The sequence below is a fragment of the Eriocheir sinensis genome, chromosome 51 (assembly GCF_024679095.1).
Source record: "Eriocheir sinensis breed Jianghai 21 chromosome 51, ASM2467909v1, whole genome shotgun sequence".
NCBI classification, from domain to species: Eukaryota; Metazoa; Arthropoda; class Malacostraca; order Decapoda; family Varunidae; genus Eriocheir; species Eriocheir sinensis.
Window position 1 is genome coordinate 6,318,153 of NC_066559.1, and position 26,947 is coordinate 6,345,099.

At 38.2% G+C, this 26,947-nt stretch overlaps 2 protein-coding genes across 8 annotated transcripts in view; both read right to left on the reverse strand.

The window, feature by feature from the left end:
- The window catches only part of LOC126982602 (mitochondrial pyruvate carrier 2-like), a 34,784-nt gene that overhangs the window by 4,062 nt on the left and 3,775 nt on the right, over positions 1–26,947 (reverse strand). The window contains exons 1-6 of one of the 6 annotated variants that reach the window (XM_050834793.1): positions 11,599–11,620; positions 9,713–9,964; positions 5,413–5,453; positions 3,848–3,948; positions 2,796–2,891; positions 747–1,064 (exon numbers count right to left, since the gene is read on the reverse strand). In XM_050834793.1, the coding sequence (XP_050690750.1) occupies positions 1,025–1,064; positions 2,796–2,891; positions 3,848–3,948; positions 5,413–5,453; positions 9,713–9,797 (363 nt within the window). In that variant the 5' untranslated portion in view covers positions 9,798–9,964; positions 11,599–11,620 and the 3' untranslated portion in view covers positions 747–1,024. Of the gene's footprint in view, positions 1–746; positions 1,065–2,795; positions 2,892–3,847; positions 3,949–5,412; positions 5,454–9,712; positions 9,965–11,598; positions 11,621–20,055; positions 20,157–21,614; positions 21,656–26,947 lie in introns of those variants that run through there. The other 5 variants (XM_050834790.1, XM_050834788.1, XM_050834789.1 and 2 more) reach the window with 5 other exon arrangements.
- Positions 16,006–26,947, reverse strand: part of LOC126982599 (protein gooseberry-neuro-like) — a 239,954-nt gene continuing 229,012 nt past the window's right edge. For both annotated transcript variants that reach the window (XM_050834780.1, XM_050834779.1), the window contains 2 exons: positions 18,298–18,393; positions 16,006–16,120 (listed from right to left, as the gene is read on the reverse strand). The gene's annotated coding sequence lies outside the window, so the exon portion shown is untranslated. The remainder of the gene's footprint in view (positions 16,121–18,297; positions 18,394–26,947) is intronic.

Consider the following 26,947-nt stretch of genomic DNA (forward strand, 5'->3'; position numbering starts at 1 on the left):
TAATCAGAACAGTTTTCATGAGGTCAACCATGTCTGAGCACCATTGAGAAAAATATGCGTCATTGAAATAATCCCTAGTCATGTGGACTATTGGATACAGATGGGTAGTAGTAGTAGAAGTAATGAGTTTGGATGATAAAATGTTGAATGATCAGGGAACTAAAAATGTTTAAGTGAGATGTGGCATGGATGAGCAGAAACTGACTGCAGAGGAAATTAATGATATGCATAACCCTGATGTGGGTTGGGTAAGTGATGAATACAGAGCCATATGGACTGATAGGGTTCAGAAATATGAGAGAAGTTCTGCTGATGTGAAAAAAAAGAAATGGGGACCTGCTGTGGTTACTGCCTTATGGAGAGCTTCCAAATGCAAGTGTCATAGTTACTAAGTGCTACAAGGCAGAGACTGAGGTTACAAGGCATTGATATTAAATGATTTGAGAGGAGTCAGTGAGGATCAGGTGTTTGAAGAAAACTAAATGATTGAAGTCAGAATAGCTGCGAGCAGAAACTGAGGACTTTTGACTATAAGAAATGGGGATTAATATAAATTTTTCCATATTCCACTACATACCATTGATAGGCAACTACATAGCTGTACCCTTCTCTTTACTCAAAATCTGACCCTCAAAACCACCCACCATCTTACATAGTGAAGGCCATGAGTAGGGATGTAATCACAAACTAACAAAACAAGTAATAAGAAAAAACTGAACTTAAGTATGCTTAAAAAGGAAATTTACCTGAGAACAGTCAGAACCAAAGATGCTGAACCTGATCTGATCTGCTGACCTGAAATGAAAAGTGGCAACAAAAGTAGACATTTTTTTTTGCAAGACTTTATTAAAATATATATTCAAATCAGTTTTAAATGTACAACTATCTTATAATGTACACCTCTATTCTCAATGATGACAAGTTTGAGCACTTCTAATTAACAACAAACTATTGCCTTCTCTCCTCATGACATTTCCCTCAACCACACTGTGCTGAGCCTTCAATAAGCAGCCACTCCTGTTCTTTATGATTCTTTGAGGGCCTTCGCCTTTGACCACTCGTAGCTGAAATACAAACAGGACCGCGTCAAGCAAAAGGTCTAAGGCATCAGATTGCAGATGGCACAACATCCAGAATGATAAAAAAAAGTTGATCAGTGAGCCAGAATAATGTGATCTAATGAAGGGATATACACCTCTCTAGCCTATGAAGAGGCCATTGAAAACTACTCAAATATTTAGTTATAAGTATGTGATTATGCAAAGGAAATTAAGGTATAAGTAAGCCATGGAAATGAAGTACTCCATTTTCAATTTTAACATGCTTTTACATTATGGGAATTCAAATTATATATGTGAATTGTCCATGACAGTACATTTACCAGATCCAACAAATAATTCAACAATCCTTAACCCTTAAAGCACAGGTGTCGACAATAGTCAACAAGACATTTTTTTGACTTAGCGCGCCATCAAATTCAACTTGTTTGTGCAAAGTAAAGTAAGCATGTCGTTTTCTTTCAAACAATACCCAACCATGCTCCCTTGACAAATTATTGCTCAGTGTGTGCCTTGTGTTAGCAGTGAGATGATGTCTGCTAGACATCCCACCTAATTTCACCTTCCAGTGAATTTCATCCACAAGACAGGGGCCCTTTGACCTCAGCACCCATCAAGGGCATCAGGAAGGCCCAGAAGTTCTTTTTTTTTGGGTGTGTTTCATATAAAATGTGTAAAAGTTATGCTTTTTATTACTAAATTGTAGAAGGGAAGTCCTCAGGGGTGGAAAACTGTCAATAATAATGTGTTTTCAAGGATCCTACTTCAATATTACATACTCGCTCTAGCAATGGTTATATAGTCTTCAAATTAACATCAAAGGACAGTTAAGGGTATGTACTTTACAATGATACTTCATTCAGTCACATGAGGTAAGTAGAAGGGAAGGTATAAAAGGTTGAAGTGAGGTACGTTCTTGCCTGAATATGCCCGCGTGGGAGGACAGGCACGGCAAAACAAGCCTGCGCTTTAAGGGTTAAGTACAGTCAAACCCCGCTTTACGTCATTAATTGGTTCCAAAATTCATAATGTACCCTGCTTTTTTATCTAAACCAAACATGATGTCTTAAAGATGCCTTAATATGGCTTTTGCAATGAGGCAGCAAGGGCGAGGTGGTGGCCATGAGGGCAGCAGTGCTCATAAACAAAGCAGAGTATGAGGCGCGTCATGCGTGTCAGGAAAGCTATTTTCAGGGAAATAAATTATGAACTGCATCTGGTGTTAACAAATCTACTCTATTGGTGAAATTGAAAACTAATCTGACTATTCTGTGTGTCTATATGATTGAAAAATATAACTAACCAATGAGTGCCTCCATTCCTCTTGGCCTGCACTAATGAAAGTTCAGGAGTGATTTCGTCTCTAGCCTGATGCATATTTGTCCATGGCCTTCCACACATTATTGAGCTTATTTACAGTTTTATTGCTTGTTTCTCTTTTTTTGTATGTGTGGTTGTTTGACTGAGTGGGCTCATGTCCTTTTATTCTGGCATAGGCAATGTTGTTGAGTGGCATAAAGTGACATAATGGAATTCACTAAACAAAGATTTACTCTACAACAGTGATAAAGTCAAATTTAACATATGGTGAAATAATGTAAAGCAGGGTATTACTGTACACAGGCAGGTATGGTACAGGTAAAGGAATACACTAAGCTGAGCATGGCCTCAGTGCTCATCTCAGCCTCATTGGCCCTTGAGCCTGTGGTGGGGAAGAACAACTTGAAGGATACTCACTGGGCAATGCGGCATAGCTGGAAGATGCCAGTGCCGGCCACAAACACATTGACACTGAACAGATACCAGTTTTTTGGGACGATCACCAGGGAGTACCTATAAGGAGTGCATGCCATCAGTGTACAAGCAGATATATGGCAGGAGCAAAGAGTGGCATATAGAGGAGGGTTTAGTGTTGCTAGTGTACCTGAGGCCAGGAGTAGGCTTAGTGGTAAGACTGGTAAATAAGAAAACTGTGACACGAGTTGAGAAGATTTGAATTGATAGTGACACTGGTGGATAGGGCATGGACTGGTGGCTAATGTAGGATAAGTGGAGGGACTGATAGATAGGGGAAGGGTTGGTGGTAGGACTAGTGGATAAAAGTAAGTTTGGTAGAGGGAGTGCTTATTAGGGGAGGATTGGTGGATCATTTACGTATCATTATCAATCTGTCTATATGCATTTATAATATAAACAGAAATATTTACACGGAGTGCTTGTGTTGAAATAATTAAATGGTAAGGTGATTGGCAACAAGTGAGAATGGTTATGAAAGAATATGATGAAGAGAGTGAATGACATATATTATGGAGTCACCTATAAAAGTAATGTAAGAATGGTCTGTGTTGGTTATGTTTGTTGAGGAGGTAAGCACACACATTCAAAGATCCATTGGTCCACAGCAGCAAATCATTATTATATTATTTCTTAAAGAGAGTTTAACATCATTTTACTAGCTATGTACAGAGTTGTATAGTATCAATTTTAGTAGTGCAATCTGAATATGTGATGAATAGAGCTCATCACAAAGCTCCCCTTACCCCTGGCTGTATGCCTAACTCCTTTAGCATGCTGCCTCCCATTGGTGCTAAGGTGTATTGAACAGTGCAATATCTGTATATTTAAACAGATAAAAACAATTACTACAACAGGTGAAGGAGTATAAGATAGTCAGTCTGATGGTAGAAATTGCAGGAAACCATTTGAGGTAGAATAAGTGGAAGTAATAAAACAGCATGAAGCAAGGACCATTTCTAATTAGTGAAAAAAAAATTCAGCCATGACCATACCTTGACCAGATAGTGCCGGTGGCAGCCAGGGCACCGGACTGGGAAGCAGACAGCTTTTCAGCAGGCCGAGCCACATCACCAAGGCCAGCAATCACCAAGCTCTGGAGGGAACAGATTTAGAAACATTACCTCCTGACAGTTTGTAAGGGAGAGGCTCCATGAGTTGGATGAATACTGTGTACACTATTCACTATAGTCGATTCCACGAGAGCTGGCGAAGATTTTCCTTCAGGGGTGGACTTGCGGACTTGGCGTCGTTGCTTGAGTGACAGTCTCCACGCTGCTCATTGGCTGTTTTTTACTAGATCTAAGCTGCAGCAATTTTGTTTGGCATGACATAGCCTACTATCTCTCGGCCTCTGCTACCTCTTAAAAGCACCACTTTTGGTATATAAATGTAGTTATTCTTATAATTGCTCTTCCTTGTGGCTATTTATTAGTTTATTACCCACAAATATCAGAAATGTATTTCAGGAATAAAGATAGGACGATGAAAGAAATGAAAAAGTTCTTGGCTTAGGCCAATGTTTCCGTTATGACTCCGTAGCATCACAACACATTATGATTAAGCCAGGCCTAAAAATATACCAAGAAATCTTACAATAAATGAGTTAATTATACTGAAGCCTAGCACCTTCTAGTAGTAATAAAAGTCTAGCCTCAACAGTCGCTGGACATCATTCGTTTACGTGCATTCTGACTTAGTTTTGTTATGAATGTCGTTTCAGATTAACTTATAATAGTTAAAAAGGTACATACTTTTCAATAAAGATATTATTGCATTAGTTTTTATCTGTGCATCTGTTTGTTATCTTACAACTTAAAAAAGGTTTTGGTAGGAATACAGAGTCAATTTTATACGCATCAGAACAAGTTAAGAATTTGCAAATGAGCACGCAGTACCATCACCCATGCAATGATACCAAATCCGCAAGGAAAATCTCCGCCAGCTCTCGTGGAACCGACAATAACACAAAATAAAGTATGTAACAAATACCAATAATGTATTCCTTTCAGGCATTAAAACACAATACATATAGTATATCCCAGTACAATGAAGGATATCTTAGTAAAAATAAATAAATAAATAAATAAAAACATTTCTACAAACATCTTTCAAGGGATTTTAAAATCAACTACCACAACAGTTCTTGAAAGAATAAAGAATAAAATTTGAAAATTTTCAGGATATAAATCTAATGCTTAGAAAACATAAGTCATGACATGGCATAACACATGATTTCATACACCCTTACACCATCCATGTTAATCTGGTCTGGTTTCAGATTTTTTTCTATATCTATAGTCTGCTTCTCATTTCTCTACTTGAATGACTGATGTAATCTAATGTTCCCAAGAAAATTAGAAAAAAAAACACTTCATAAATAGAATATTTTACAATACAAGAAATTACAAGGAAAACAAAATCATATGACAGATCCAATATAACATAAGAGAAGCAGGTGGCATGAGAATTACTACTAGTTGCTGAATTATGAAATAGATTTATATTTGCCAACCATACAAGTCCTAGCAGTGACCAAAGTGATACTCAAATCACCTACCCACTTAAAAGACGGTGCCCAGAAGAATACTGTCTTAGGACCTAAGGAAGAAAAAGAATCGGTCTGAATACAGATGATGTCACTGAATGAAAGGACCATCCCTTATTTCTAGTGCACAATTATAAATGCTGGCATTATTTTCTTAGTTTACAACAATGAAATCCTTTAAATGTATATAAACGAGTAACGTTGAATCTATCAAATGCATGCAAACTGTGGCTTCTCATCACTAAAAACAATTAACAATACCTAAGTGGTGAACATAGGGACACTCGTCTGTTAGGTCCAACTTTGATTATGGTTTGTCAAGTGGGGCAATGGGGAGTTGGATGAACCATGAATGCAGGATAAGGCATCACTTAAAAGAAAAATCTGTCCATGTAAGAACAGGTTGGAGCTGCCCATTAAGAAAAGCATCAAACCTCATATAATTTTTAGTGAATGAGAGCAAACAACCACAGGATTCTCTCCCCCTAATATGATGCCAAGTGAAGCTGAGGTCAGGTGATTTTGCATGTGAGGGCTGAGACAAATGGATGCTTTAGAGGCCTTAACCCCTTGGCTTGAGTTTCAGCCCCCAACTCAACTAAGTCTTCATGGTCCTATGCCACTTACTATTCCTCTTTACTTTCCACTCCTTCCTCATTTCCTTACAATTACTAATATGACCTTACATCATCTCTCTTTGTTGCCTTGTGGAAAACTATTATTAATACCATACATTAGTTACAGGCAAGACCATAAAACTGTATTACTGTTAATATTTTACACAGAACATGCTAAAACCTTTGATGTTGGTATGGCATGCAGTCACCTTAAATGACATTAAATACTGAACAATGGACAAGTTGAAAAGGAAACGAGCACAATTGATGACAGTGGGCAAGAGGAAGACCCAATTAAGTTCCACATGGACAAGGGTGACTCGGTAGGTTAGGCATGAAAAGTTTCAGATATGTACTCCATGTAGGTTATCATAGTATTTATATAAAAATGTAATGACATTTCTGTCAACATCTTTCAAGGAAATTTAAAATTATCACCTGCCAGATATTGTATGAAAAGGGCATTGTACTATGAAGTAGGGTCCTGAATAGTGCAAGGTCAAATAGCAGGAGCAAAAATTTAAAGTAACTCTTGATTTATGAATTAATGGGAGGGCTATCTGAAAAAGTCAGGATGAAATATTTTGATGAATAAAAGTAAAAATTACAGCCAAATTGTTTTCATGACCACTCAGCCCGAGTTGCCATCACCATGCTTGTTTACGTGGAGCAGCCAGCGCAAGTTGCAGACCAAAATAATGAAATTTAAAACAACTTTTTTTTAATGCTATGGCACTCTTTTGAAAAATATGAAATTCAAACATCACCATATTTTAATATACATTCAAACAACATCAAAAGTAAGAAAAAATAAATAAATAAATAAATAATCCATGTAATGAGCCAACATAGCATCCCAAAGAGATATAGCAAGCCCCTTAAGATCACACTGGTAGTTTGGATCAAAATAACCAAGGAAAGGACCTAAACTATCAACAACATAAACAAAGTCTAATATTTCACATTAACAATCCACACCAAGCTAACAGTCTACATTATCATGCTGGCTTATGTTGAAAAAACAAAAAGTAATAATAATAATAATAATAATAATAATAATAAGTATTATAAGTATAAAAGTAACAATAATAATGATAATAGTACATATAATAATGCAATGCAGTAGTTACAGGAGTGAACCCACACACTAATGTAAGAAAACATTTGAGGCCATTGTCTCCTTTGCCTCCTGTGTAGCTGAGTATCATTTTGGTTTGTGTTAGTCACGAACAGTAGAAATACTGCAATTGTGGTAACATGCCCCAAGCAGAAAGTCCCCAAAATCCACTTAGCCATGAGGTACCTCTTTGGCCGACTGGGTAGAGAGTTGGTTTCACATCTGGCAGGTCGTGGGTTTGATTTCCAACACCAGGAAGTAATTTCCCTTTCCAGGCTACATCAATTTCTCATGTTTCAAGACACTGGTATCATTTGAAATTAATAAGATTAGAGTTCCTATTATTGCAGTGGTGGTCAGCAATAGTAGAATGTGAGACTTTAGTGATATAAATATTGAAATGACTAAATTATTAACAAACTAATAAGTAAATATGAATCCCACCAAAATTACCGAAATGGTAGTCAGATTTGTTAAACACTGAACTTTGTCTGGAGTAGTTAAATTTTCACCAGGTAGACAGGTGGTCTTCTGGAATAACAACTGTGCAACATGGCAAATCAGGTTAGGATGAACATTAACTACCACTCCACTGAATTAATATGATGCAACTACAGAACATAAAAAACACATTTTGGTAACAATTATAGCTATATAATCAATCCAAACATCATTGCTCTTATACTAATTTAAAATCACCTGAATATGACCCTATTTTCATTTATCGAGTTTTTGTTGCTTGATCCTGAGTTTTCCCAGAGCTTTATTTCAATTACTATCCACATTACCTATTTCTTTTATCCTTACTTTCTTGTGTCTAAAGTGTTGGGGTTACAACCTACAGTATTTGTACTCTTCTGCCTCCATCTCCCACACCATGTTTTTTTAATAATAATAATAATAATAATAATAATAATAATAATAACGAGTAACAATAATAATGACTGATAGCTAAAAATTCAGATTAACAACCACTTAAAAACAGTGGACTAAGCCAGAGGTTCCCAAACTGGGGTCCGCGGACCCCTGGGGGTCTGGGAGAAGGCCCTAGGGGGTCCATGACACAATGGAAAAAATTAATATTTTTCAACTCTCCAGAAAAAATCTTTATACAATAAAAAAATATAGCATTAATTCTCTATCATCCTAGTGTCAGTGGTATTGATACTTCGGTGTGCTAGCAGCTAGCTGGACATCTTTATTATATCATTATTTATATCATAAGCTTATTTTCAAATTAATTACAACATAACAACTCCCATCCGTCGCCACCCAAACCGTCACTCTTTTGAGTCTCGTGACTCTCTTCCCCAGTTCAGGAGGATCGGCTGGTCCATCCGTCTGGTTTCTATGTATTGTAAGTGTTGGAATAAGTAAATATCGAATGTACTATGTTGCACTGGGTAGAACTGGGTATCCCAGTATGGTCATGATAAGTTTTGTTTGGTTGGGGGTCCTCGGTTGGGACTCACCACGTCTGGGGGTCCTTGGTATGGTCAAGTTTGGGAACCTCTGGACTAAGCTACTATTGAGCCAGCATGCTACCACCTCTCACTTTCTTAGCCCCATATGAATCAAATAGATAATGAATTTTTTGTTGCCAAGGATAGTAACCTATCACCACTTGAGACAAATTTTCAGCTCAGGTCATCCTCCAGGTCCGATAATGAAACTTTTTTCTGATACTTTTGATATTTCAAATGAATCTGACATGTGCTTTTCTTGCTAATCACTAATAAACTAATCTATATTACATATAACCTAACCTAACATAACCTGACCTGAGGCCCGGTGCAGAAATGCAATAAAGAAACATATCCCTAACTTTGTTAGTTTTACCAATTTGCTATATATATATATATACAAAGGGAACGAAAGATTTGGAACGATAAGTTCCATAATATGAAACAGGTAAGAACTGTCTGTCTTGAGGATGACCACAGCCAAAGACTAGTAACCCAACACCGTTTTTAAGTCCCATATGATCAAATACTCAAAACTGCTTAATCCGTAGCAAATTAAAATATTCCCAGGTCAGCCAATTTCTGGCTAGATTTATATAATCAATCACTGCTTAATCCGTAGCAGCGACGGCCCAAATTTGTGCCATGATAAAGATGCCCCCAAAAATAGATGATACATAAACTGATCACAAATGCTTTCATACATGTTATAAAATGGTTTGTGTGAGTGATTTTTTTCTCATTTTTCTCGCTTAGAGGGACTATTAAGAAACAAGATCCCCACTGCTACCGGGTTAGTTAGTTGAACTATCAGAAATTAGTAACTTGAGACGGAAAGTTATCAGTTATGATTAGATGGCATATCATAATCTATGAGGGAATAACAGTGTCGGCCACTGGTGAGCCGGGTGTGATCCTGGAGTAACACCCAGCCACCTATTCAAACACCATGACGCGACCATTTAACACTGTACAAAAATAACATGAGTCAATATATTACGCTGCCAGTTCAACTCCCCCTCAAGAAAGCCTGCAGGTTTGAGGACGACGGCACCACCAGCCCGGGAGGGTCTGCTAGGAGGTCTGTCCCTGCAGCCCCCGCCACCACCACTCACCAGCCGGGTGGTTCCAAAACGGCTGGAACTTGGCCGGGACCATTCTGTCCAGCCTCCTGATGACCGTCCGATACACAGCCGCCATGGTGACACTGCTGAGGGCGCTGCAGGGGCGGGAGGAGGCTCACGTGCAACAAGTGGGCGGCGCGGCGGTGCGGCGGCTGGTGACGCGAGAAATACCTCCTCGCAGAATAAGTCGCTCTGCTGTCCACTACGCATGCGCTCTGGGGAATACACAGCAAGAAATTTTACCTGGAATGGAGTGATAGGAGTAAAAGTTGGGCCCAAGAGTAGAGATTTTAGGATAGGGTAAATCTCCCCTTTTCCCCCAGGCCCCTCCACTTCTATTCCAGTCTCTCCCCTCCCATCCTATTTGCCATTTTCTACTGCCATTATTTTTTTCCATTTTCTCTGAATTCCCGCTCTCATCCTAATTTGTGCACATGTGATCTTTGTGATGGTTGATATTCCCGGCAAGACAGCAACACACCAGACCAACAGACATTTCTTCTAAAATGTGCATGTCCTGTTCGTTTGTTATAAAGTCTTCTCTTAATTAAAAGCATTGCTCTGATGTTTGTGCCGTGTATTGGAGCCGAAACACAACAAGTAAACGACAGCGGTGAGTGAAATAATTATAAAAGCAGTTAGCAAGATGCGAGCTATTTTGCGGCTGCGAGCTGATTCCTTCACCAGCGCTTGCCAAGTGACGGCCGGGGCTGGGCGGCCTTGGCTGGGCGGCCTTGGGTTATTACGTGGTCACTCTACGAAACTATACACACTGAGTTCGTTGCCTCCCCTATCACACAATTCTTCAAAGCACACGAGAAATTTATCTGTTCGGAACTTTTTTTTCAATCCCCCCGCGGGATTCGAACCCCGGCCCTCGAAACGTGGGGCGGACGCCCTAGCTATTATCGAGATATAGGACTCGGGTATCTGTTACTATTACAGTGGTGTCTCAGAGCTCAATTATTGGTCCGTTACAGTTCATAATTACATATAAATGACGATATTACTCAACAGTGTCTACTACGACCTGGGTGTCAAAATTGCGTCAAACCCCAATATTTCACAGCAATGCATTGATGCAGCAAATAAAGCAAAACGAATGAAAGGTATATAACAAAGATGATTTCTGCTTTGCACAGCAAAACCTACAGTTAAGGTTCTCCTCTTATGTTCTCTTTGAATAAACGCCTTCCGAGGAAAACTGATTGAATGTTTCAAAACACTCAATGGTTTTACGAATGTGGATACATTCAAACTGTTTATGATCGATATGTCATGCATGAGAAACAATGGCACATAACTCGAGAGTAAACGAATAAATTCATACTGCATAAAAAATTTAAAAAATCATCAACATTGCAGAGAAAATGGGCAGAAATGCAAAGTCTCGAGGGCCATGGTAACATGCAGCTAGGGGAAGATCGTATGTGTCGGTATACTGAGGAGGTCTTCTATACATAGGCCAAGAAAAGATGAATATGAAAAAGATTATTGGTGTGGCACTAAAATGGGTATACAAGGTAAATGTGGTATACAATAATGTACAATGTGAACTCAGAGGAAGATGGTCATAGGAAACTTTTTTTATTTTTTTATTGATATAGCTGATGTCCAGCGACCAGGGAAAGAAGAAATAACTACGTAGGTTGGTATGGAAGGAAGTTATGTAGATTATTATGGTGGGAGAGCGACAGCAATGTCACTCCTGTGCAGACGAAAAAAAAAGGTAACTACTTCAAATAATACAATAAGGTGCAACACTGAGCTAAGAGAAAAAGCATTGCAACCAAGTGATCCTTGGTATGATTATAACTTATGAGTTATGCTTAAGATCATTCATCCTTCATTGATTAACAACATGAATAAAATTTTACCTGAGAACAGCCAGAACCAAAAAGGTCGAACCCCTGAGAGTACATGTTGACCTGAAAGGAAAAGGAGGCAATGAAAGCAATGTTTTATTGTATGACTTTATTAAAATATAGATATTCAAATTATAAGATGTACATACAATAGCGAGAGGAAAGGTTAAATATACAATTGTACTGTCAGTGATAACAAATTGAAGAACATCTAACAAGAGAAGTATCACCAAGGTCTACCTGCGCATCTCTTTCATTTACACTTCACTCTTCAAGGAGCAGCCACACCTGCCTCTTTGGCGGCCTTCCCTTTCGACCACTCATGGCTGAAACCCGAAAATAACGGTCAAGGTTTGTAAAGGTTTAAAGAAGAGCCAAAAGTCAAAGAATTCAGATTTGTGAAAAAAGAACACAGAATCCAGTGGATGCAGGTGGTGGCTGAGAGATTATTGTGAATACAATAATATGTTCTGATTGCAACATATCAGTCATTTGAACATTGTGCACAACATTCACATAGGATATCATAATCATTCAAACTACCACCACCCTCATCGATGACATTGCATTTGACCACAATATTGACACTGCCGAATCTCTACTTTTGAAATAAAAATATTAAGAAAGCCTTCTTCAGGTCCAAATACACACAATCTACCCAGTCCCCCTCCTGTGTTTTGTCTGTCACTCTTGAGTAAAAGCTCAGTAAGTTTGTTACAGATGAATGCCCTTTTCTAAAGCCATACTGTTTTTCTGTAATTATATTATGTTCTAGAAATTTCGTCCATTGTTTTTTTATCACTTCCTCGCATATTTTATAAGCTACGTGTGTGTGTGTGTGAGAGACACTGCAGTGGTGTCCATCATTAATCTGGATCAATAAGCTGCATAAACCTTTACCAATAATCTTACAATAAGTGGCATGAGGCTCATAATTTACCCGGCAACATTTAGTCTACACCGTGCTTCTATGAAGGCAAGACATGTAACACTCCATATCATACTCCATCATAGTGTTTTTGGACATCAAATTGTTTCTGGTTGCTCTTTCATTACCGCGTTACCTGGTAAGCATTGTTTATTGCAACTGCAAAACTGTTACGTTTTTTATTATAATATTTTTGTTATTGGAAATATTTTAATCATATGTACGAACAATAAAGCCACATAGTGTAGCTACCCACTCGAGTCACCATGTTGGATTTGGTGATGCCACGTTGTGCTTTTTTGCCGGATGTTGTGCGTCAGGTGCCACAAGGCCACTTGCCCTGCCCATCTCATGTGCATGTGCCAGATGTGCCACGATGGCTGGTGAGTGTCCCAAACATATTATTGTTGTATTTATTATGGTTGTAGCTATAATCAAGCACAATTTCAATAATATAATAATAACGGCACTCTTACGGATGTACTCAGTAAAATGGATTTTTCACTAATTTAAATTTTTCAAAATTACTTTTGGGGGGTTCTAGCATGTTTTTAGATGATTGTAGAATAGTTATACTACATTTCATTTAGATGCATAAATATTTAATACTCCTAAAACAATTTTGAATTTACGTCTTTTTTTAGACTAACAAACTTTTTTCTTTTCAGATTCATCAGTATTGGGCCAACGGCACTCAACCAGGGCTTGAAATGTAGCTCAAGACTTTCTTTCTTTGCCACAACCCTTCATACCCATCAACCTTCTTTCTGGAACCCAACTTTTCGGGGTTAACAGTAAATATATATTTTTTTATGATTTTCTTTACATTAGTGTCAATAAAACAAGTAAGTTTCAATTGAGTTTCATTTATTGCCTTTTGGTATTGTTGCAGATAGATGTAAGAATATTCACACCAAAAATGGTAACATTCTGCTCAATGACTGCTGAGCTATGAAGCTCCAAAGTAATGGTAACACATATGCAACCACGTTACCTGAATTGTGATGAAAATTTCACGTTATCTTACCAGGGTTAAATGAACAGTTGATTACTGATGTGAACTCCTAGCTACTCACCCAACTTAAAGAAATGAATGACATTTAAACCTCTATGTGATGAGCTCTGATGACTGTATCCTTCAGAAAGAAAAGATAAATTCAAAATATAACACAGTATTGTAATGATGCAACAGGTGTCAGTAAGATTTGCACTGTGGGAAGATTTCAACTTGATGTTCAATCAATAAAGATCAGAAGCATGATTTTAAAATTAGTTTTTGGTAAGAAGGATGGCATACAACTGCAATGCTCTATGAAAAATCAAAGCAGAAAAGAACTGGCAAAATAATGACATAAATAAAAAAAAAATCATGAAGTGAGTGTTGACTTAATCAGAACAGTTTTCATGAGGTCAACCACGTCTGAGCACCATTGAGAAAAATATGCAATAGTCATTGAAACAATCCCTAGTCATGTGGACTATTGGATACAGATGGGTAGTAGTAGTAGAAGTAATGAGTCTGGATGATAAAATGATGAATGATCAGGGAACTAAAAATCTTTAAGTGAGATGTGGCATGAATGAGCAAAAACTGGCTGCAGAGGAAATTAATGATATGCATAACCCTGATGTGGGTTGGGTAAGTGATGAATACAGAGCCATATGGACTGACAGGGTTCAGAAATATGAGAGAAGTTCTGCTGATGTGAAAAAAAAGAAATGGGGACCTGCTGTGGTTACTGCCTTATGGAGAGCTTCCAAATGCAAGTGTCATAGTTACTGACTAAGTGCTACAAGGCAGAGACTGAGGTTACAAGGCATTGATATTAAATGATTTGAGAGGAATCAGGGAGGATCAGGTGTTTGAAGAAAACTAAATGATTGAGGTCAGAATAGCTGCGAGCAGAAACTGAGGACTTTTGACTATAAGAAATGGGGATTAATATAAATTTCCATATTCCACTACATACCATTGATAGGCAACTACATAGCTGTACCCTTCTCTTTACTCAAAATCTGACCCTCAAAACCACCCACCATCTTACATAGTGAAGGCCATGAGTAGGGATGTAATCACAAACTAACAAGTATTGAGAAAAAACTGAACTTAAGTATGCTTAAAAAGGAAATTTACCTGAGAACAGTCAGAACCAAAGATGCTGAACCTGATCTGATCTGCTGACCTAAAATGGAAAGTGGCAACAAAAGTAAACGTGTTTTTGTATGACTTTATTAAAATATATATTCAAATCAGTTTTAAATGTACAACCATAGCTGGGCGTTATTGCGATAAGTTATCGCGATACTTTATCACTGATAACAAAATCGGGTTATCGGCCATCCGCTACTTATTTAAATAAATATCGGTATCTTCATTACTTTTTAAACAAACTAGCGATAATCGCTACTTTTTTCCGACTCTCGGAAAAAAAAAAACATTGTCTACCTACTGCGCATGCGTGGCCCGGTGTTGTATGAACAAACTTCGGGGTATGAAATATCTTCGGTGAAGAAATTTCATACTTAGATCATCAACATTAAAACACTTTTTTTTTTTTTTTTTTTTTTTTTTGTTACTCAAAAATCAATATATCAAAGATAAAAACTCATTTAACTTTGCCCAAAAAATGATTATTCACTGCCTCAAAATTGATATTCCATGTTCGTTTGTGAGCATGCCATGGTATTGAAGGCACCCAGTGTTGTGTTATTTGGTGTCCTATCGTCTAAAGCTGGCGCTTTTGTTAACAAACACTGGTCTCTCGTGAACTGCGCATGCTCAGACCAGTAAGCGTAGCCCTGTACAGTCTCACAAAGCTTTTTAACACATTAAGAGTTGCTGGAAAGCTGAATCAGACATGTAGTACCACCATCCTCGCTGTTTCAAGAACGACACTCTGTACATATAAATACAACTCGTACAGAGTGTCGTTCTAGAAACAGCGAGGATGGTGGTAGTGGTACTGTATGTCTGATTCAGCCTTCCAGCAACTCTTAATTACGGTTAAAAAGCTGGCTTGAGCATGCGCAGTTCACGAGAGACCAGTGTAAGTAAACAAGAGCGCAAGCATTTGACGGTGGGGAAGTCAAATAACACAACACCAGTTCAGGCATTTCTAGTATTACTGTCCATATGTAGGTACGTGTCAACGTGTGGTTTTCAGGTTTTGTAAGTTTTCTAAAATACAGATAATGAAAAATTTGAATTCATCTATGTTTTTCTACCTGAAATATCAATATAGTATCGTTTTCGCCTATTGGACTTATCGCTAGCTAGTATCGGAAGTGTGGATTTATATCGGGTATCGGTTATCACCTATATTTGTGTCTCCAGTTAACGAATATCGGTTATCACCGATAAGGTTTTTCATTATCAGTTATCGGGAATAAGGTTTTCTGTTATCATGCCCAGCCATGTGTACAACTATCTTATAATGTACATCTCTATTCTCAATGATGACAAGTTTGAGCACTTCTAATTAACAACAAACTATTGCCTTCTCTCCTCATGACATTTCCCTCAACCACACTGTGCTGAGCCTTCAATAAGCAGCCACTCCTGTTCTTTATGATTCTTTGAGGGCCTTCGCCTTTGACCACTCGTAGCTGAAATACAAACAGGACCGCGTCAAGCAAAAGGTCTAAGGCATCAGATTGCAGATGGCACAACATCCAGAATGATAAAAAAAAGTTGATCAATAAGCCAGAATAATGTGATCTAATGAAGGGATATACACCTCTCTAGGCTATGAAGAGGCCATTGAAAACTACTCAAATATTTAGTTATAAGTATGTGATTATGCAAAGGAAATTAAGGTATAAGTAAGCCATGGAAATGAAGTACTCCATTTTCAATTTTAACATGCTTTTACATTATGGGAATTCAAATTATATATGTGAATTGTCCATGGCAGTACATTTACCAGATCCAACAAATAATTCAACAATCCTTAACCCTTAAAGCACGGGTGTCTACAAGACATTTTTTGACTTAGCGCACCATCAAATTAAATTTGTTTGTGCTGAAGTAAAGTAAGCATGTCGTTTTCTTTCAAACAATACCCAACCATGCTCCCTTGGCAAATTATTGCTCAGTGTGTGCCTTGTGTTAGAAATGAGATGATGTCTGCTAGACATCCCACCTAATCTCACCTTCCAGTGAATTTCATCCACAAGACAGGGGCCCTTTGACCTCAGCACCCATCAAGGGCATCAGGAAGGCCCAGAAGTTCTTTTTTTTTTTTGGTGTGTTTCACATAAAATGTGTAAAAGTTATGCTTTTTATTACTAAATTGTAGAAGGGAAGTCCTCAGGGGTGGAAAACTGTCTATAATAATGTGTTTTCAAGGATCCTACTTCAATATTACGTACTCGCTCTAGCAATGGTTATATAGTCTTAAAATTAACATCAAAGGACAGTTAAGGGTATGTACTTTACAAAGATACTTCATTCAGTCACATGAGGTAAGTAGAAGTGAAGGTATAAAAGGTTAAAGTGAGGTACGTTTTTGCCTGAATATGCCCGCGTGGGAGGACAGGCACGGCAAAACAAGCCTGCGCTTTAACCCTCACAGCGTCGGCGTCGTACATGTACTACACAGGCTGAGTCACCTTCCCAGCGTCGGCGTCGTACATATACGACGCGACAATTTACGACACACACCGTGACTCAGATGTCATTTTTGACACTTTTCATGACTTAAACCTATGTTTTTTCAGCATTTCTGACATAATGGGAGAAAATTTTTTTTTGAAAAGTGCCGACGCTGGGTGGGGTCACGGGTGGGAAATGTTCCGACGCCATGGGGGTTAAGGGTTGAGTACAGTCATACCCTGCTTTACGTCATTAATTGGTTCCAAAAGTCGTAATATACCCTCCTTTTTTATCTAAACCAGATATAATGTCTTAAAAATGCCTTAATATGGCTTCTGCAATGAGGCAGCAAGGGCGAGGTGGCGGCCATGAGGGCAGCAGTGCTCATAAACAAAGCAGAGTATGAGGCGCGTCATGCGTGTCAGGAAAGCTATTTTCAGGGGAATAAGTTATGAACTGTATCTGGTGTTAACAAATCTACTCTATTGGTGAAACTGAAAACTAATCTGACTATTCTGTGTGTGTTTATATGATTGAAAAATATAACTAACCAATGAGTGCCTCCATTCCTCTTGGCCTGCACTAATGAAAGTTCAGGAGTGATTCAGTCTCTAGCCTGATGCATATTCGTCCATGGCCTTCCACACATTATTGAGTTTATTCACATTTTTATTGCTTTTTTTTTTAACGTCTGCACCTATAGCGCCGGTAGGCTGCTTGAGGGGCCTGGATGGTGTTCGGCCCCAGCCCGTCATGGCGCAGGCAAATGTTTATAGTGGCGCCATCTTTTCTTGGATCATGCTGCTCCCCGGAACTTGTTCTTGATTCACTTGGACGGTTTCCTCTCGAGTCCGGGTTGATGGGTGGTCTTCAGGACAGCATGTTTCTCTTTTTTTGTATGTGTGATTGTTTGACTGACTGGGCTCATGTCCTTTTATTCTGGCATAGGCAATGTTGTCGAGTGGCATAAAGTGACATAATGGAATTCACTAAACAAAGATTTACTCTACAACAGTGATAAAGTCAAATTTAACATATGGTGAAATAATGTAAAGCAGGGTATTACTGTACACAGGCAGGTATGGTACAGGTAAAGGAATACACTAAGCTGAGCATGGCCTCAGTGCTCATCTCAGCCTCATTGGCCCTTGAGCCTGTGGTGGGTAAGAACAACTTGAAGGATACTCACTGGGCAATGCGGCACAGCTGGAAGATGCCAGTGCCGGCCACAAACACATTGACGCTGAACAGATACCAGTTTTTCGGGACGATCACCAGGGAGTACCTATAAGCAGTGCATGCCATCAGTGTACAAGCAGATATATGTCTGGAGCAAAGAGTGGCATATAGAGGAGGGTTTAGTGTTGCTAGTGTACCTGAGGCCAGGAGTAGGCTTAGTGGTAAGACTGGTAAATAAGAAAACTGTGACACGAGTTGAGAAGATTTGAATTGATAGTGACAATGGTGGATAGGGCATGGACTGGTGGCTAATGTAGGATAAGTGGAGGGACTGATAGATAGGGGAAGGGTTGGTGGTAGGACTAGTGGATAAAAGTAAGTTTGGTAGAGGGAGTGCTTATTAGGGGAGGATTCATGGATCATTTATGTATCTTTATCAATCTGTCTATATGCATTTATATATACAGAAATATTTACATGGAGTGCTTGTGTTGAAATAATTAAATGGTAAGGTAAGGCAAAAGTGAGAATGGTTATGAAGTAATATGGGGAAGAGAGTGAAGGACATATATTATGGAGTTGCTTTGAAGAATAAATGAAATAACTAATGCATTCTGGGAAATGAAGAAAGTAAATCAAATGTATGGTGGTCAGATTACTGTACTTGTTGGCCTCTGAGACATACCCTGTTGATTTACATGGACACCAAAAAATAAAATAAAATAAAAATGCAAAGTAACAATTGCCGTGGGATAGATCACTTATACAATCTTGAACTTTCTCTACCCAAAACCTATGATCCCTTATGAGCAGTTATCGGGTCTGTCAGTGCTTGGTAGTGCAATCACATTAATACTATGCTGCACAGTGGTGGTTCAATTACATGATCAACATGACACACAGTGGTGGTGCCATCACTATGCTGCACAGGGGAGACCATTCCATACTCACGCTCAGTTTCTGTCTGAATTTGAACATGTCCACAAAATTTTCTTATTATTAGATAGCAAAGAGTTTGTGTTCATTCAGTGGCTAATTAAGTAACTGCTCTCAAATTTGTTGCGGGGCTCTGTTACAATTATCTATTATTTTTGAGTGGCTAGGAACATATCCCCATTAAAGCCATGTTATAATATTATTGATATATACTCAATCTCTTATGAAGGAATAGCAAGGGATGCCTGTACTTGTACATTTCATCATATATTTATTAAATATTACCTATCTTAAAGCATATCTTCATTAAGGTGGATATTATTTGCATGAACCTTTGTAAAGCAGGAGTCACCTATAAAAGTAATGCAGGAATGGTCTGTGTTGGTTATGTTTGTTGAGGAGGTAAGCACACACATTCAAAGATCCATTGGTCCACAGCAGCAAACCATTATTATTTTATATGTTAAAGAGAGTTTGACATCATTTTACTTACTATTTACAGAGTTGTATAGTATCAATATTAGTAGTGTGATCTGAATACGAGATGAATACAGCTCATCGCAAAGCTCCCATTACCCCTGGCTGTATGGCTAACTCCATTAGCATGCTGCCTCCCATTGGTGCAAAGGTGTATTGAACAGTGAAATATCTGTATACTTAAACAGATAAAAACAATTAGACAAATACAATAGGTGGAGGAGTATAAGATAGTCAGTCTGATGGTAGAAATTGCAGGAAACCATTTGAGGTAGAATAAGTGGAAGTAATAAAACAGCATGAAGCAAGGACCATTTCTAATTAAAGTCCCAAAAAATTTCAGCCATAACCATACCTTGACCAGACAGTGCCGGTGGCAGCCAGGGCACCGGACTGGGAAGCAGACAACTTTTCTGCAGGCCGAGCTGCATCACCAAGGCCAGCAATCACTAAGCTCTGGAGGGAACAGATTTAGAAACATTACCCCCTAACAGTTTGTAAGGGAGAGGCTCCATGAGTTGGATGAATACTGTGTACACTATTCACTATATTCGATTCCATGAGAGCTGGTGGAGATTTTCCTTCAAGGGTGTACTTGCGGACTTGGCGTCGTTGCTTGAGTGACAGTCTCTGCGCCGCTCATAGGCTGTTTTTAACTAGATCTAAGATGCGGTTATTTTGTTTGGCATGACATAGCCTAATATTTCTCGGCCTCTGCTACCTCTTACAATCAACACTTTTGGTATATAAATGTAGTTATTCTTATAATTGCTCTTCCTTGTGGATATTTATTAGTTTATTACCCACAAATATTAGAGACGTACTTCAGGAATAATGATAGGACACAAGGAAATGAGAAGGTTCTTGCCTTAGGCCAATGTTTCCGTTTTGACTCTGAAGCATCACTACACATTTGACTAAGCCAGGCCTAAAAATATACCAAGAAATCTTACAATAAATGAGTTAATTAGATTGTACCCTAGCACTTTGTAGTAGTAAAAAAGGTCTAGCATCAACAGTCACTGGACATCATTCGTTTACGTGCATTCTGACTTAGTTTTGTTATGAATGTCGTCTCAGATTAATTTATAAGTTAAAAAGGTACATACTTTTCAATAAAGATATTGTTGCATTAGTTTTTATCTGTGCAATCAGTTACCTTACAACTCAGAAAGGGTTTTGGTAGGGATACAAAATCAATTTTATGTGCATCAGAACAAGTTAAGAATTTGCAAATGAGCGCACAGTACCATCACCCATGCAATGATACCAAATCCGCAAGGAAAACCTCCGCCAGCTCTCGTGGAACCGACAATAACACAAAATAAAGTACGTAACAAATACCAATAATGTATTCCTTTCAGGCATTAAAACACAATACATAAAGTATATCCCAGTACAATGAAGGATATCTTGGTAAAAATAAATAAGTAAATAAATAAAAACATTTCTACACACGTCTTTCAAGGGATATTAAAATCAACTACCACAACAGTTCTTGAAAGAATAAAGAATGAAATTTGAAAATTTTCAGGATATAAATCTAATGCTTAGAAAACATAAGTCAAGACATGGCATAACACATGATTTCATACACCCTTACACCATCCATGTTAATCTGGTCTGGTTTCAGATTTTTTTCTATATCTATAGTCTGCTTCTCATTTCTCTACTTGAATGACTGATGTAATCTAATGTTCCCAAGAAAATTAGAAGAAAAAAAACACTTCATAAATAGAATATTTTACAATACAAGAAATTACAAGGAAAACAAAATCATATGACAGATCCAATATAACATAAGAGAAGCAGGTGGCATGAGAATTACTACTAGTTGCTGAATTATGAAATAGATTTATATTTGCCAACCATACAAGTCCTAGCAGTGACCAAAGTGATACTCAAATCACCTACCCACTTAAAAGACGGTGCCCAGAAGAATACTGTCTTAGGACCTAAGGAAGAAAAAGAATCAGTCTGAATACAGATGATGTCACTGAATGAAATGCCAAGATTTGTATAAAATAGAAAAAAAAAAAAAAAATAAATAAATAAATAAATAAATAAATAAAAAAGGACCATCCCTTATTTCTAGTGCACAATTATAAATGCTGGCATTATTTTCTTAGTTTACAACAATGAAATCCTTTAAATGTATATAAATGAGTAGCGTTGAATTCATCAAATGCATGCAAACTGTGGCTTCTCATCATTAAGAACAATTAACAATACCCAAGTGGTGAACATAGGGACACTCGTCTGTTAGGCCCAACTTTGATTATGGTTTGTCAAGTGGGGCAATGGGGAGTTGGATGAACCATGAATGCAGGATAAGGCATCACTTAAAAGAAAAATCTGTCCATGTAAGAACAGGTTGGAGCTGCCCATTAAGAAAAGCATCAAAGCTCATGTAATTTTTAGTGAATGAGAGCGAACAACCACAGGATTCTCTCCCCCTAATATGATGCCGAGTGAAGCTGAGGTCAGGTGATTTTACATGTGAGGGCTGAGACAAATGGATGCTTTAGAGGCCTTAACCCCTTGGCTTGAGTTTCAGCCCCCAACTCAACTAAGTCTTCATGGTCCTATGCCACTTACTATTCCTCTTTACTTTCCACTCCTTCCTCATTTCCTTACAATTACTAATATGACCTTACATCTCTTCATATAACATTGCAGTTACAAAATCATGATTTAGCATTACATCATCTGTCTTTGCTGCCTTGTGGAAAACTATTATTAATAGATTATTAATAGACCATAAATCTATATTACTGTTAATATTTTACACAGAACATGCTAAAACCTTTGATGTTGGTATGGCATGCAGTCACCTTAAATGACATTAAATACTGAACAATGGACAAGTTGAAAAGGAAATGAGCACAATTGATGACAGTGGGCAAGAGGAAGACCCAATTAAGTTCCACATGGACAAGGGTGACTCGGTAGGTTAGGCATGAAAAGTTTCAGATATGTACTCCATGTAGGTTATCATAGTATTTATATAAAAATGTAATGACATTTCTGCCAACATCTTTCAAGGAAATTTAAAATTATCACCTGCCAGATATTGTATGAAAAGGGCATTGTACTATGAAGTAGGGTCCTGAATAGTGCAGGTCAAATAGCAGGAGCAAAAATTTAAAGTAACTCTTGATTTATGAATTAATGGGAGGGCTATCTGAAAAAGTCAGGATGAAATATTTTGATGAATAAAAGTAAAAATAACAGCCAAATTGTTTTCATGACCACTCAGCCCGAGTTGCCATCGTCATGCTTGTTTACGTGGAGCAGCCAGCGCAAGTTGCAGACCAAAATAATGAAATTTAAAACAACTTTTTTTTTAGTGCTATGGCACTCTTTTGAAAACTATGAAGTTCAAACATCACCCTATTTTAAAATACATTCAAACATCATCAAAAGTAAGAAAAAAATAAAAAAAGATTTAATCCATGTAATGAGCCAACATAGCATCCCAAAGAGATATAGCAAGCCCCTTAAGATCACACTGGTAGTTTGGATCAAAATAACCAAGGAAAGGACCTAAACTATCAACAACATAAACAAAGGTTTGTGTTAGTTACGAATAGTAGAAATACTGCAATTGTGGTAACATGCCCCAAGCAGAAAGTCCCCAAAATCCACTTAGCCATGAGGTACCTCTTTGGTCGACTAGGTAGAGAGTTGGTTTCCCATCTGGCAGGTCGTGGGTTTGATTTCCAACACCAGGAAGTAATTTCCCTTTCCAGGCTACATCAATTTCTCATGTCTCAAGACACTGGTATCATTTGAAATTAATAAGATTAGAGTTCCTATTATTGCAGTGGTGGTCAGCAATAGTAGAATGTGAGACTTTAGTGATATAAATATTGAAATGACTAAATTATCAACAAACTAATAAGTAAATATGAACCCTACCCAAAATTACTGCTCTCCAACATAAATGGTAGTCAGATTAGTTAAAGAACACTGAACTTTGTCTGGGGTAGTTAAATTCTCACCAAGTAGACAGGTGGTCTTCTGGAATAACAACAACTGTGCAACATGGAAATCAGGTTAGGATGAACATTAACTACCTACCACTCCACTGAATTAATATGATGCAACTACAGAACATAACAAAAAAACACATTTTGGAAACTTAATCATATATAATCAATCCAAACATCATTGTTCTTATACTAATTTAAAATCACCTGAATATGACCCTATTTTCATTTATCGAGTTTTTGTTGCTTGATCCTGAATTTTCCTAGAGCTTTATTTCAATTACTATCCATATTATTTCTTTTATCATTAATTTTCTTTGTCTCAAGTGTTGGGGTTATAACCTACAGTATTTGTACTCTTCTGCCTCCATCTCCCACACATTTTTTTTTATAATAATAATAATAACAATGAGTAACAATAATAATGTCTGATAGCTAAAAAAAATTAAGATTTACAACCACTTAAAAACAGTGGACTAACCCAGAGGTTCCCAAATTGGGGTCCGCGGACCCCAGTTTGGGAGATCTAAACGGACACATTGGACTCAATAATGAGAGGACTAACACAAATGGGATGATGATCCTGGATTTTGCAGAAAATAGAAAATTAAAAATCAAGAACTGGGAACTGGAAAACACTATTATATGGAGAGACAGAGGTGCAGAGTCAGCCATAGATTACATTTTAGTGAATGAAGAAGTGATGAAAAAGAAGTGTTCTATATGGAAAAATGAAGAAATTGACATCTCAAACCATGTGCTGATAGGGGTAACCGGTGGTGAACGGAGAAAAGAAAGGGGAGAGAAAAAGACCCGATGAAAAGAGGAATTTATCAGAAGCTGACTGGGAGACATATAGCAGGAGACTGGATGAAGAAATGCAGGGATGCAGTGAGAAAGGGGAGGCAACAATAACCCAGTGGGAACAAAGTATAGTATAAAAAGAACAATACTAAAAGAAGCAAAGAAAAATGTTGGAAACAAAAGATTCAAAGAAGGGAAGACAAGGCTGAAGGGATGGTGGGACAAAGAGGTGGAAGAAGCATCGAGCACCAGGAAAAAAGAGAACAGGAAGCAGAGAGACCTGAGCAAAATGATGATGAAGCAAGGGGAACAGTACAGACAAAAATGGCAAGAAGCATGGGACACCTATAAGAAGGAGAAAAAGAAAACACAGATACTGATGAGTAAGAAGATAGCAATATGGGAGGAGGAGCAAGATCAGAAACTGAACGAGATGCCTCCAAGAGAAAGAGAGAAAGAGGGATGGAAAAGACTGCGGAGAAACCTGAGAGGTAGAGAAACGAACCAGGAAGTGAAGCTGAGGATAGAGGGAAGAGAAACGAGCAACGATGAAGAGATAAGAACGGCAATAGAGGGATACTGGAGGAGCATAGTGCAGACCGACACTGAAGAAGACCAAACAGGAGATCCAACAATATACAGTGACAAAAAAGAAATGGGAGGTGTTACAACAGAACTGAAGGATGTGGAAAAAGCACTAAAAGGTATAAAGAATGGAAAAGCAGGTGGAGCGGATGGAGTACTTGGTGAATTTATAAAATATGGAGGAGAAAGACTCAAACATATCCTGCATGAAATGTTCCAAATAATACTGGAGGAGGGTGAGATCTCACAAGACTGGAAAAGAAGCAGAGTAACACTGATTCACAAAGGAGGATGGAAACCTAAGGACGAAATAGAAAACTACAGGCCCATTTCAGTCATGAACATCATGGCAAAGATATTTGGAAAAATCTTGAATGAAAAGCTGAAAATGTGGGCAGATGAATCCAAAGGGTGGGGAGAAGAACAGAGCGGATTCAGAGAAGGATGAGGAGGGCTGGAAAATGTGTTGGTTCTTAAGGAAATAATAAACAGAAATAAGAAGCAAGGAGAAGAGCTGTACCTGATATTTATACACTGAAAAGGCATATGAAACAGTGGACAGAAGAAAGCTAATGAAATTGTTAAAGCACATTGGAATAGAGAGTAAAGTGGCAGAGGTGATAAGGAAGATGTACAATGAAAATATGGTAAAATTCTCATTGGGAGACACCACCTCGGACTGGATGGAGAACAATGTCGGACTGAGACAGGGATGTGTGATGTCACTAACAGTGGGTCTTAGGAAACATTATAATAGAGGGAGTGGAGAAGTACACACACTTGGGATTGGAGGTCAGCAAAAAAGGAGTAGGAGGAGAGAAACAAAGGAAAATAAACGAAGGAAAAGCCAGGAGGATGGTTGGCATGATCATGAACACAGGCAGCAGGACTATTAACAAATACGAGGTAGGCAGGAGTATGTGGAAGGGGATAGCGGTGCCATACTGCCTGTACGGGTCAGAAATCACAGAGTACAGGGAAGGAGACCTGGCAAGACTAGAAAAGGTGCAGAACACCATGGGCAGATGGGGACTGGGTGCTCCTAGATACACAGCCGTAGAGGCCTTAAGGGGAGAAATTGGATGGAGTACATTTAAGGAGAGAATTATAAAGAGTAAGATGGGATTCATGAAGAAAATTGAAGGTCTAAGTGAAGAAAGATGGGTAAAAAAGGTGATAACAGAGGACAGAACAACATCCTCATGGAAAATAGAAATAGCTAGATGGAAGAGAAGAGAAAATCTTGAAAATGAATGGGATAGGATGAGGGTTAAGGACATCAAGAAATGCATTGCCACCAATGGCCTGGAAAAATGGCAAGCAGGAGCAGCAGAAAAGTCGACGTTAAAATGGTACAGGAGAAAACAAAAGCCTGATAGAGAAAATTGGTACTGGGGAGACTGGGGGAGTAAGCTGCTGTTCAAGGCAAGGTCTGGAACTCTAGAAGTAAAGGGGAGAAGTAGAGACGAACAGGACCAAAACTGCAGCTTGTGTATAGGGGATAAAGGAAACAATAGAGCACCTGATAGTGACCTGTGACAGGTATGACAAGGAGAGGCAAAGGCTATTGGCATCTGTGGTGGAAATTATTGGGGAAGAGGAGTGGCATAGCAGATTGGAGGAGGAAGACGGAGGAATAAGTACCGTGTTAGGAATATATGGCAGTAAGGAAGAAGCAGTGAAATTAATACCTCACACAAGATTTTTCTTGACATGTTGCTGGGAAAAAAGATCTGAGCAGTGAAAGTGGAGTGAAAAGTGTACTAGTGGAAAATAGCAAAGCACATAGGCAAGTAAATCAGGGAAAGAAAAGGACAGAAAACCTAAGATCAGGATGAAGTGCTTAAGAAAGTGATGTAATACTGA